This window comes from Solanum verrucosum, unplaced genomic scaffold, assembly GCF_900185275.1.
Source record: "Solanum verrucosum unplaced genomic scaffold, falcon-dt-bn FXZP01000100.1, whole genome shotgun sequence".
In the NCBI taxonomy this organism is placed as follows: domain Eukaryota; kingdom Viridiplantae; phylum Streptophyta; class Magnoliopsida; order Solanales; family Solanaceae; genus Solanum; species Solanum verrucosum.
Window position 1 is genome coordinate 1,113,675 of NW_026020254.1, and position 14,397 is coordinate 1,128,071.

At 27.8% G+C, this 14,397-nt stretch overlaps 2 protein-coding genes across 2 annotated transcripts in view; one reads left to right on the forward strand and one right to left on the reverse strand.

Moving 5' to 3' along the window:
- Positions 1 to 14,397, forward strand: part of LOC125833217 (glutaminyl-peptide cyclotransferase-like) — a 247,381-nt gene that overhangs the window by 48,562 nt on the left and 184,422 nt on the right. The window lies entirely within an intron of this gene.
- Positions 2,427 to 4,026, reverse strand: LOC125833158 (uncharacterized). Its single transcript, XM_049512298.1, has 3 exons — positions 3,200 to 4,026; positions 3,012 to 3,125; positions 2,427 to 2,859 (listed from the first exon to the last, which is right to left on the reverse strand). Exons 1-3 carry the CDS (start codon positions 4,024 to 4,026, stop codon positions 2,427 to 2,429), a joined length of 1,374 nt encoding a protein of 457 aa, XP_049368255.1.

Below are 14,397 nucleotides of genomic sequence, written 5' to 3' on the forward strand. Positions count from 1 at the left end.
ACCCGAGACCAAACCAACCCGACATTATATATGTAATTTTAAAATTTTATTTTATACATAAAATTTTTTACTTTGATATAAGTTTAAAATATTTCTTATACTATTTCATAGTTTTTATCTTTTAATATATTATTTCAAGTTTAAAACTTAGAATTCGGAATGGTCCAACAAAGATTATAGTTCATAGATTTTGATAATTATAATAAAACTTAAATCAAAATCAAATTAATACTAATGCAGAAAGAAAATCAACTCAACACTAAGAATGACAATAATATTGAATTTGTTCTTTAGTTTTACATTGGTTTAGACAATTAAAATACATAATCTAATTTTAATTTTCCTTAAATATTTAGTAATGTAACTAATACTTATTAAACTTATAATTTAGCATGATTTAGTACATTTAAATTATGATCTTTTTCATTATTACTTTGCAATATTTATTTTATATGATGATTTCATTATTATTTTTATTGAATATTTTTGTGTCATATCAGTACTCATCTCATATTTTGTGTTATTTTTTTAAGAAACACCTTACATAATTGTATTTTGGTTGGACTAAAGAAATATTTTGGAGCACAAGTTAATTATATGTTTGTATGCAAACTTAACCGAAAAAATCCAAAAATCTGAAAAAAATCCGAGGTTTATTATTTTGGTTTGATTTATAAATTTAAAAATTCGACACAATGGTTTGGTTTGGTATTTGAAAAACGCGAACCAACCCGAGGTTGAAAAACCCAAAAAAATCAGAATTTTATTAGTTTGGTTTGGTTTATAAATTTAAAAAATTTACACAAATAATTTGGTTTGATATTTGAAAAACCCGAATCAACCCGGCCATGTACATCCCTACTAGCAAGTAGTACCAATATAATGGTCAATTGTTTACTTCTTCCTTAATTTTCAAATTTTTTTTTATCCTTTTTAAATGTTAAAATTTGAATCTAATTCAATCTCGTGGTTCTTTATGACTTTTTCATTTTTTTCATTCTTCCATTTTGATTTTTGGTTTGAGTTCTATTTTTTCCATATTACGACATACGACAACAAATGAATTATCAAATCGAGAACATAGAGAAAGAGAAATGTTAAATAAATTGGTTAAAGTGGGGAACATCTAAGTTTTTTATCCACACATCAATAATATCATTTACAATATATTTAAAAAATTGAAAATTTAGCTAAATTATGAAAATATAATTAAACATTCTAGAAACATGTACAAACACAATATGATCTAAATATAATGGTACGTTTCAAATATCTTCACAAGCTATATATCCACAATTCTAAAATATAATCAAATGGTCATCTTTGTTTTAAATAATAGAAAGTCAATATAATCTCAAATGAAATTGGACGTATTGAGATTCTCCTTTCTTACATACATACGTAAATGAGCTTTCAAACATGATCAATTTAGTGAGAAAAATATAGAAGATATAATTGAACCCTAATACCATGATAGGACACAAATCCTCCTCATTAGGAAATCTCTCGACTGCAATTTTTTTTTGATATTTTGAATAATTAATAGAGAGATTAATACATCAACATTATATAATAATAATTTAGTTAAGTAACCTTTCAATTAATCTTTTCCAATAATTAATATTTGTAACAGTTTATATGTAGAGATTGCATTCAATGCTACTCCTAGCAACATTAAAGACCACCAGAAAATCGTAAATGCCAATACTTATTCTAATTATACATTTGACACATGTTTCTTGTTCAAAGATAATATGACTATAAAAGTGTCCTTTAGCAAAAGAAAAAGAACCAGGAATAACAAAATCAAAATAGTTGTTGAGATATTTATAAACCATTGATGATATAGAGAAAAAATGTATACCATCAAAAAATAATTTAAGAGAGTACTAAAACAAATTACTTATTCTATCTTTTAAATTAATAGTAATCCACAAGAACATACAACTGACTGTTTAGTGTGAAAACTCCTTCGAAATGGTTAATGCATGCATCAATAACACTCTTTTATATATATATATATATATATATATATATATATATATATATATAAATATATATATATAGCTTCTTAAATTAAATTGTGATATTCTAATACTTCGTACAATTTAATGTATAAATTGAGAGTTTGAGACCAATGACTTTTCTTAAAGAAAGAACTATTTGAGAAAATAAAACAACTTCCAAGAGGAGTAAAATTTTTATATTAAAAAACAACAAAAGTGACGAAATTGAAAATGATTCATATCTAGTTATCTAGAGAAGCACCATTTTCTATGACATGGTTAAACATAACAAACTATAAATCTAATTTTGTTTTGTCTTACCCCATTTATAACTAAAAAAGAAACATGACTAGAAGACAAAAGGTGCTCATAATAAAGTTGGTGAAGAGGGATAAAACAGATCAATTCCTCTTGTCCATTTCATCCCCATAAGATGGAAGTAGTAACTTGTTGGAGTTCTTCAAATTCCATGAAAATATTGTCATACGTGTTCTCCTCCTGTTCAATATCGTTTTTGTTCTCCACGACAACATCAATCATTTCATTATTTCTCTCAATTTCAAGTGTAGGTGCAGTTGGACTAATTGAAGAGGTGTCAACTTTGAAACGCTTAGCACGCTTGGACGAGGACGATGATACATTCAAGTTTAACGCTTTGGGCACAATATTTATACCTTTTGGAAGTTTGAGTTTGGAACTACTGTTGTATAAAGCAAGAGATCTACAATATGTAGGAGGATCATGGTTGTGTTCATCAGAATAGGACACCAAAAAATAGTTCTCATTTCTTGGGCTTTTCTCAATTATTTTCGTTGCTTTGCAGGATCCTGATGTACTACATTTGAAGTAGTTCCTGATATATCATATACACAAAATATAATTAGTACTGATCAAATATTACATTTGTCTACATTTACCATTAGTAGTTTTTACAACTTTTTATCACAAAAATTGAGAACTAAACAACATTTTCTACGATATGAAAAAATGATAAAGAGAGCAAACCTCGGGAATGGAGAACCTTTGATTGACTTCTGACCATACTTACGCCATGCCCATTTATCATCTGTGAGTTCCTCTTGCAACACTTCATAGACAACTCTTGTTGACTGGTTTTTTCTGATTTCAAATCAAAAATATTAAAATTAAACTCTAAACACGCACACTTAAAATTTAACAGAGGAAATAGTTACCTTTTAAAAGTTTTGATCAGAGGAGTCGGCATGGGCATAGTGAAATTAGGATAAACCTGATCCTGTATCACAAGTTGTTGTTGTAGATCTATCGATTCTTGTGGTGTTGTAGTAGTTGTTGGCACACACGTTATCATTGTTGGCAATGGAGGAAGAAAAGTTTGTTGGCAAAATTGAGTTGGTTGAATGGGATTGTAGTACATTTCTTGGTTTTTGTTTTGGTCCATGATTATGACCTGATCATCTAACTTTTCAAATTGTTGTTGTAGATCGATCAGTTCTTGTGGTGTTGTAGTTGTTCTTGGCATACACGTTATCGTTGTTGGTAACGAGGGAAGAAAGATTTGTTGGCTAAATTGTGTTGGTTGAATGGGATCTAAGTACATCTCTGGATTACCATTTTGATTCATAATTATAATATGATCATTTGATTTTTCAAGTTGTTGTTGTAGATAAATCGACTCTTGTGGTGTTGTAGACAGTGTTGGCACACACGTTATAGTTGTTGGTATTGGAGGAAGAATGATTTGTTGACTAGATTGATTTGGTTGAATGGGATGTAAGTACATCTCTTGGTTATTATTTTGGTCCGTGATTATGACATGGTCATTTGATTTTTTCTGGTGAGCAACTGAAAAATCAATAGAGAAAATCTCAGATAAATCATTAAAATTAGGTATGTCAGCAGCAACATTTTTGTCAAAAAAAATATTCCAATCATCATTTTCAGAAGTCACCAAGCCTGAGTTAGGAACTGTAACATTGTTAGGCTTATTAATGTTACAATTTCTTACTACAACGCTTAAATCCCAATCATTATCCTCCATTTTAAATCTATATATATAATTATATCTAGTTAACTGTAGAAAAATGGAATAGGGGCAAGAAAATCCTTAAGAACTTTAAAAATGTGTTTATTAAAAACTAAGGATATTTTCTGTAAGAGAGGAGTGAGGAAAAAGATCAAAAAGGGGGCTGATTAATGAAGGAAATAACTAAAAAAAAATTAGTGGGTAGAAAGTTAAATGCCAAAGACTAGGATGAAGAAAAGTGAATCAAATTGGCTTATTATATAGAGAACTCGGAGAGGTACCTACCTGCTCCGCGCATATCCATATTCAATTAACATTTAATGAACATTTAATGTTCTTTTCCATTTTATGGTGAGGATAATTAGAATATAATGAAAGAGAAGATGAAAATTAATCTCTTGTACCCAATTGTTAAAAAGTCAAAAAGTTTGATTTTTTAAATTAAAAATTTCTTAATTAGTGAAACGGAAGTCCCTTAAGAAAAGAAAATTTGCAATTTCAATAATTTTATGTCCCCTTGACTTTACAATAATCTCAAAGTAAGGCCAATAATTGTAGTCAATATTTTCTCTAAGAAATATATTGGCATAATACATATATTGGACCCTAAACTTGGCTTCAAATTTCAACTTTGACCTCCAACTTTCATAGTGCACAAACAGGCACTTTAATTATCCAACCTTTTAATAAATAAACACGTGTGTCCTACCTGGCAAAACGCGTGATGTGCACGTATTTTACGCAAGTTAGGAGTAATTTTTGAGGCCCACAACAGTAAAAAAAATGCTGAAACGACAAATCTACCCTTAATCAATCCCTTTTATATAATATCTTTATATTTCCAAATCAAAATCTCATTTCTCTTTCCTCCTCTTTCAAATCAAAATTTTTTTCCTCTCTTTTAAAACGATTTGTGCTCATATTTAGTGCAAATGGCTTCTAATTTTTTTTGTCATTGTGGAAAAAGAGCTATAACCCTTGTATATTAATTAGAAGTAATTTTTTTTTTTTAGCTCTAAAATGGATGTGTAAAGTATTTAATTAGTTGGCAGCCACTGAGTGGCTCACTAATACGCGTGGGAGCGTTTGCATTTCACGCTCTTTGCCTCCAAAAATCGCGTGTTTATTTATTAAAAGGTTGGATAGTTAAAGTGTCTGTTTGTGCACAATGAAAGTTGGAGGTCAAAGTTAAAATTTGAAGCCAAGTTTAGGGTCCAATATATGTATTATGCCAAATATATTTAGTGCAACATGACCACATCACATAAGAAAATGTTAATAACTTTGATAAAGCAGCAATATATGTTATAGATGCTTCAGATTTTTAGATGTAGTGTATTGAAAAGGGAAACTACACGCATGCACTTCCTAACTTTGATGCACCACTCAAAATATTGTTAAATACAAAAGTCTACATAAATTAAATTAAAAAAAATAGTCCAGTACATAAAATATTTTGTGTACAAAAGTCTACATAGACTAGATCTAAAGACAACTCAATACATTAAACATTGTGTTCACACATAATTAAATAAAATCGTATCCGAAGAGACCGTGTGATGTAGAAAGTCTTTTCTAATACAAGCATTAGTGGTTGCTTGCATCTTAGATAGACTAGATTCTCATAATTAAAAAAATAAAATTGTTGACATTGTATGAGGTGAAATTCGAATTTGGCACAAGGACTGGTTGAAATTTGACACATAATAGCATCTTAATGTAAACCCTTGCAGGAGAGAAATATGATCTCATCTACTTGTAAGAAAAACATCATTGAAAAGCTCTAATAATACAAAAGATTCATCTTCTAATTATTTCTTGCTCTTATTTTTACTTGTCATTATATTTACACTTATTATTATCCTTGTTCTTCATACAATTTACAATAACAGCAATAAAAATAACATATTTAGTGTAAACGCATAAGTGAGTTGAAAAGGATAATGTGTACTGTGTAATAATCAGTTTTACTCTTACCATGTGAAACTAGGATAATTGTTCTTATTGTTGTCCTTATTCTTAGCATAATTTCTACTCTCTAATTTATTTTGATATACCAATTTAGCCACAAAGAAAAGGAGTTTGATTGATCATAGTACATTTGTCTTTATCCTTGTTTTTAGGGATAAGGCATAAGTAACTCGTAGACTATGATCGAAATTTTAGAGACACACCTTAACTAAACTAAGGTCCTATTACCCACCTGAAATCATATATTTTGTAATTTTGTACACCTTTTGGCTTATGTGGCACACTCCCTGACTCCACGCAATTGAGGCACATGGCAGATATCTTGATGCCACGTAAGCCAAAAAAGTGTACAAAATTATAAAAAATGGGTTTGGGGGGGGGGGGGGGGGAGGGGGTAAAAGGACCTTAGTTTAGTTAAGGTATGTCGTTGTAATTTCGATCATAGTCTAGAGAGGTACTTGTACCCTATCCTTTGTTTTTACAAATTCAACTTTTAAATGAATAGTAGCAATTTTTCTGGTAAACAACCATACTGATCACTTTGAAGAATTAGTATGTCCTAATGATTAAATTTATAAGAGGATGATTACAATTTCACTTTACGTTCAAGAAATCTAAAGTTCAAATACCGTTAGAAGTTCTAGTGTCTTTTATATGAGCAAGTCTTTTTTTTATCTATAAAACAATAAATTTTAACTTATAGAACTCCCATCTTTTAGTTTACTTATTACCATTATCCCCTATAAGTTTTACAAATCTTCAAAATCCTTCATTTTCGCGCATCAGATTACTGTATCTCGCGCATCAGATTAGTGTATCAGTGCTTATATTACTGTATCTCGCGCATCAGATTAGTGTATCATGTATAAAATGTACATCATATTAGTGTATCATTTATAAAATGTAATGTATCTTACTTAACGATTAATGTATCTCGCGCATCAGATTAATGTATCAGCGCTTACATTATTGTATTCGTTTGAGAGATTTCTGTAATTATAAACTTTTAAGGGATAGATTATAATTTAGCCTTAAGAGTATGTGATTTCTGTAATTTGCCCATTAAATTGTTTCCTACTATATATCCGTTCAATGTTAATCGTATTGTCTTAAGTATACATATAATTTGTTAGGAAAAATAAATTGTAAAGCATGTAAATAGGACTATATTTTCGGTAGTATTTCATAGTAAAGTATGAAATTATAATTATATTTCCATGCTTGTAAAACAAAAATAATGTCTGAGTTTTATTATTAATATATACTATTAAAAAAAATTAGAAGATTGAGTTGTGGGCTTGTTGCCTAGTGATTTAATACGGTGGGAATCATTTAGTCTCAGGCTTAAATTTTAGTGAAGAAAAATAACACACACACACACACACACACACATATATATATATATATATATATATATATAATACGGTGGAAATCATTTAGTCTCAGGTTTAAATTTTAGTGAACAAAAATAACACACACACAGATATATATATTGAATTACAATTTTGCTCTTGCAATAAATCAAACTAAAATAAAATATCTACTTAAATATTAAACACCAATATTTTAAGTAATATTTAAATATCATGTGGTTAAACTTCCAAAAACATAAGAAAACTTTCTATATAACATCGTAAATATTACAATAATAATCATGAAGATCATTTCTGAGTAATAATTTTCTCATTATCAATGATCTAGGTTCTAATGTTTTTTTCTTAATTAAAAATTTAGAACACTTGCAAATTGCAATAGTTACCTCTTCAAATGCAAAGAGCGTTAGAGCATATGAAGATATAGACATAATATCAATATTTAATTGGGGAGTATAATTAGAAGGTAGAGTTCATATAAACACATTACTTAATACAAGACTAATTATATTTACAAATAATTTTCAACATGAAATTAAACCTGTGTAGATTTTATATAATAATAATAATAGAGATCAAACATGCAACTGCAACACACATTCTCAAATATCCTTTTATCACCACTTCATATTTTCTCTAGCTAGAATACTGAAATTTTCAAGTAATATCTTCTTGATTTTGTCTTAGGAAAGTTTTGTATTTTGTACAAAACAAAACTCTATCTTTTTCTAACTATAAATTTAAGTCCTATATATACTAATAGCAGAGACAATGGAGACAAGATAATTAGTCTTGAAAATTAAGTAACAATATAAGATCTCTCCCAGATTGAAAAGTATTGTTCTTGAATTAATTTTTAATTATTTCAGTCGCTAAACTTAGAATTATAATTAAATTCTTTTTACTTTGTTAACATCTTAGGATACTATTTTTTTGCTTTTCTTCTCATAAAAAATAGTGAATACTATGTGCAGTTTTTAAAAAAATAGTTAATTAAAGAATAAAACCTAAGAACTAAGCACAAATTATGCCAGAATTTATTAGTAGAAATTTCATAAATAGTTAAGACTGGAGAAATAATCAAGCTCCTTTAGCTAATGTTTCTCTAATTACAAATTGTTGCTACAGTTTCATTAGCTATCAAGACTAATAATTGTATATTTCGCGTTTTTGTAGTTATTTATACAAATATATCTAGCAATTAATTCCTTGATTGACACGTAAAATCAATTTTGAAATGAAAAATATCCCATAAATTATGCTTAGTTTATTTCCTTAGAATTTCTTAACAAAATTGACTCTTTCTTGAGAGTTTTTTTTACATGAAATTTAACTCCCTAAAAAAATATAGCAATTAATTCGTTGATTGATATAGTAAAATCAATTTTGAAATGGAAAATATCCCACAAATCAAAGGTTAGTATATTCTCTTAGAATACTTGCAAAATGAACTCTTGCTTGTGAGTTTCTTTGCATGAAATTTAACTCACATGTCAAAAAAGGTCATTATAAATATAAAATATACAAATATATATGGGTTAAATAAAAATATACAAATCAAAAAGTGTACAACTATCATTATAATGTCAACATGCACTGGGCCCACAAAGATAGTGCCACGTAGGCCAAAAAGGGGTAGAATATTACATATAAAATAAGTTCGGGGGGTAATAGGATCTTAGTAAAGGTTAGGTGTGTCTCTGAGATTTCGGGTATAGGCTGGGGGGGTACTTATGCATTTTCCCTATTATTATCCTTGTTCTTCATACAATTTACAATAACAGCAATAAGAATAACATACTTAGTGTAATCGCACAAGTGAATTGAAAAGAATAATGTGTACTGTTTAATCAGTTTTACTCCTACCATGTGAAACTAGGATAATTGTTCTTATTGTTGTCCTTATTCTTAGCATAATTTCTACTCTCTAATTTGTTTTTGCTATACCAATTTAGCCACAAAGAAAAGGAGTTTGATTGATCATAGTACATTTGTCTTTATCCTTGTTTTTAGGGATAAGGCATAAGTACCTCGTAGACTATGACCGAAATTTCAGAGACACACCTTAACTAAATTAAAGTCCTATTACCCACCTGAACTCATATATTTTTGTGATTTTGTACACCTTTTGGCTTACGTGTCACACTTCCTACCTCCACGCAATTGAGGAACATGGGAGATATCTTGATGCCACGTAAGCCAAAAAGGTGTACAAAATTACAAAAAATGGATTTGGGGGAGAAGGTAATAGGACCGTAGTTTAGTTAAGGTATGTCGCTGAAATTTTGATCATAGTCTAGAGAGGTACTTGTACCTTATCCTTTGTTTTTACAAATTCAACTTAGTAGCAATTTTTTTGGTAAACAATCATACTGATCACTTTGAAGAATTAGTATGTCCTAATGATTAAATTTATAAGAGGATGATTACAATTTTACTTTACGTTCAAGAAATCTAAAGTTCAAATATCGTTAGAAGTTCTAGTGTCTTTTATATGAACAAGTCATTTTTAATCTATAAGACATAAAAAAATTCCTACTATCTATTAAGTATACATATAATTTGTTAGCAAAAATAAATTGTAAAGCATGTAAATAGGACTATATTTTCGGTAGCATTTCATAGTAAAGTATGAAATTATAATTATATTTTCATGCTTGTAAAACCAAAATAATATCTGAGTTTTATTTTGTTTTATTATTAATATATACTATTAAAAAAATTAGAAGATTGGGTTGTGGGCTTGTTGCCTAGTGATTTAATACGGTGGGAATCATTTAGTCTCCGATTTAAAATTTAGTGGACAAAAATAACACACATATATATATTAGAATTGAATTACAATCTTGCTCTTGCAATAAATCAAAGTGAAATAAAATATCTACTTAAATATTAAACACCAATATTTTAAGTAATATTTAAATACCATGTGGTTAAACTTCCAAAAATATAAGAAAACTTTCTATATAACACCGTAAATATTACAATAATAATCATGAAGATCATTTCTAGTAATAATTTCCTCATTATCAATGATCTAGGTTCTAATGCTTTTTTCTTAATTAAAAATTAAGAACACTAGCAAATTGCAATAGTTACCTCTTCAAATGCAAAGAGCGTTAGAGCATATGAAGATATAGACATAATATAAATATTTAATTGGGGAGTATAATTAAAAGGTAGAGTTCATATAAACACATTACTTAATACAAGATTAAAGTATAATTAGAAGGTAGAGTTCATATAAACACATTACTTAATACAAGATTAATTACATTTACAAATAATTTTCAACATGAGATTAAACCTATGTAGATTTTATATAATAATAATAATAGAGATCAAACATGCAACTGCAACACACATTCTCAAATATCCTTTTATCACCACTTCATATTTTCTCTAGCTAGAATACTGAAATTTTCAAGTAATATCTTCTTGATTGTCTTAGGAAAGTTTTGTATTTTGTACAAAACAAAATTTTATCTTTTTCTAACTATAAATTTAAGTCCTATATATACTAATAGCAGAGACAATGGAGACAAGATAATTAGTCTTGAAAAATAAGTAACAATATAAGATCTTTCCCAGATTGAAAAGTATTGTTCTTGAATTAATTTTTAATTATTTCAGTCGCTAAATTTAGAATTATAATTAAATTCTTTTTACTTTGTTAAAATCTTAGGATACTATTTTTTGCTTTTCTTCTCATAAAAAATAGTGAATACTATGTGCAGTTTTTAAAAAAATAGTTAATTAAAGAATAAAATCTAAGAACTAAGCACAAATTATGCCAGAATTTGTTAGTAGAAATTTCATAAATAGTAAGACTGGAGAAACAATCAATCTCCTTTAGCTAATCTTTCTCTAATTACTTGTATATTTCACGTTTTTGTAGTCATTTATACAAATATGTTTGGCAATTAATTCCTTGATTGACACGTAAAATCAATTTTGAAATGAAAAATATCCCACAAATTATGCTTAGTTTATTTCCTTAGAATTTCTTAACAAAATTGACTCTTTCTTGAGAGTTTTTTTTACATGAAATTTAACTCCCTAAAAAAATATAGCAATTAATTCCTTGATTGATACAGTAAAATCAATTTTGAAATGGAAAATATCCCACAAATCAAAGGTTAGTATATTCTCTTAGAATACTTGCAAAATGAACTCTTGCTTGTGAGTATCTTTGACATGAAATTTAACTCACATGTCAAAAAAGGTCATTATAAATATAAAATATACAAATATATATGGGTTAAATAAAAATATACAAATCAAAATGTGTACAATTATCATTAACACATAGAATCGTATAAGATATACAAAAGAGAAATGCTAGAAAACTATATATATATATATATAAACTGATGCATATATACAAACAAGCAACTGTCAATAATTGTTGAAAATATACAAATAAGAATGGTACAAATACATAAAATCTACAGTATAATATTGATAAAAAATACAAACTCCTAAGATCGCATACAACACATGTAAAAATTATTAATACAAATACAACTCACAAAATTATTATATGTTATTACATGTTGAGAGAGAGAACTTTTTTCCAGTTTGTTATTACATGTTGAGAGAAAGAACTAGAGCAATTTAAAAAGAAAAAACATAGAGAGTGTTGAGACGAGGATTAGGGAAAAATAAATTATGTGCTTATCTAATAAATAATTTTTACAATACTTGTTCGGAAAAATTACTTGAAATGGCAAACATTTATACTATATTACGCTCCATAGTTACGGTTTCAGATATTTATGATTAGTGGCTATTGTTTCTTAAATTTTTGCTATTTGGTTTCTAATTGTATGAATTCTGAATTTGTATGATTCGAATTCTGATGTACAAATCCAGATTTTGTATATGTTTACCCTAGCTATTTGTATATAATTTGTTGATACATTTGATTTGTGTAAGTTATGAAAAATTCATAATAAATTACCATGTTTGTATATTGACAAACGAAATATACAAATGGAGTTCTGAAAAATTCCTATGACAACCGAACTATAAACGAAATTCTAAAAAATTCTTAAATGTATAAATACAGAATTTGTATATACTTACCTTGTTTGTATATTGAAAGTTAAATATACAAACAAAAACACCTATAGCAAACGAAACTATAGCTATGGAGCGTAATTAAGCAAATTGTAGCTATATATAGAGCGTGGTTAAGTTTAACCTCTATGATATTTATGAAATTTTCTCTATTTATTATCGGATCAGTGGCATCATGTGTCATTTAGCGCTAATCAAGTTTAATGATTTGCTTCCCCTAATTAGTTTATAGGGATGAACTAGGTTCAAGATACATTTCCTATCATAATATTTGTTGCACCATATTTCGAATTGAACAAAATAGTTTACAGCTTAATGATTGTGTTATCCTTGGTTTAGAAAATATTCAAAGTAGCCACCTAATTTTTAGAAAAATATAATAAGAAGAAAACCATTTGTAAATATAAGCTATGTTTTGGTCTCTAATACCGGATGAGATTCTGGATAAGGATTCTATTTACTTTGAAGAAAAGGGGTTAGACAAGCCTTGGAGCCTATTTTGAAATTGTCCTTAAATCTAGCTTTGAATAAACAAATGAGAGTTATTTATTTCACTTACTAAAAAAAGATAGTAAAAAAAAAAAAAGAGAGGCTAAAACAATTCGTAATTGAAAATATACAAGGTATATAAACTATGTGTAATATACATAAAATATATCAAGGGATATACCTTTGATATATGAGTACTATAATGTAGGAAAATTGTATGTATGTAATAGGAGTAAAGTAGTGATAATAGTAGTAGTAATAGTAGAGAGAAAGTATATAGTATTTGTAAAGTACATATAAAGAGGGACTGAATATGTAGATGTACTAAAAGTGTGTGTGAATAAAAGTGATTTATTAGTATTTACAAGTAAAATATAGTATGTAGCATGTAAATATGTTAAACTAATATATGTTTGAGAAACTAGTACATAGTAAAATAAGGTATAACATAATAGTATATTAAGTACATGGTAATGTATACCTCATACCTGAGCCTACTTGGACTCATTTTCTACACATTATTCAGATACATATTTTTATGGTAGATCAAAGTATCACTACTATTCTTTACATCTTTGAGGTTTGAAGGATCATTAAGAAACTCAGTTGTTTACAAGTTACAATTGCTAAAAACTCAAAAGTATACATTGTTACAATAATCTAAATCAATGCGGGTACAATTTTGTTCCTCCCTTGATTCTTCTCTCATAAGATTTTTATCCATGATTCGAGGGCCGTTTGTGGCGTATTTTTCGACTTAGGATGATTTGGACATGATCTACATAAATTGAGGGCCATTAGTGGCGTATTTGACAAACTAGGATGATTTGAACTTGATCTATATAATTCGAGGGCCATTAGTGCGTATTTCTCGAATTAAGATGATTTAGATTTTGTCTATTTATGAATATTTTATAAGTTTGTGGAATATTTGAGATGTCTTTTCAAGGGAAATATAATACCCTTTATGTAGGCATGAACTTGGATTGAATAGCCTCGAAGAATTCTAATTGAAATTGAACATACATTGTAGAGTATCAACTCAAATTGAACACATCTTGTAGAGTCCTACAAAATTTCACTTTGAAGAATCGGTATGTCCTAATGATTAAATTTGTTAGAGGATAATTACAATTTCACTTCACATTCAAGAAATCTAAAGTTCAAATATCGTTAAAAGTTCTAGTCTATTTTATATGAACAAATCTTTTTTGATCTTTAAGGCAATATTTTTTTTTTCAAATGTCTATCCGTTCAACGTTAATTGTATTGTCTTAACTATACATATAAGTTGTTAGCAAAAAAGAAATTTTAAAGAATGTAAATAAGACTATATGTTCTGTAATATTTCATAGTAAAGTATGAATTATAATTATATTTTCATGCTTGTAAAACAAAAGTAATGTCTGAGTTATATTTTGTTTTATTATTAATATATACCATTAAAAACATTTAGAGGACTGGGTTGTGG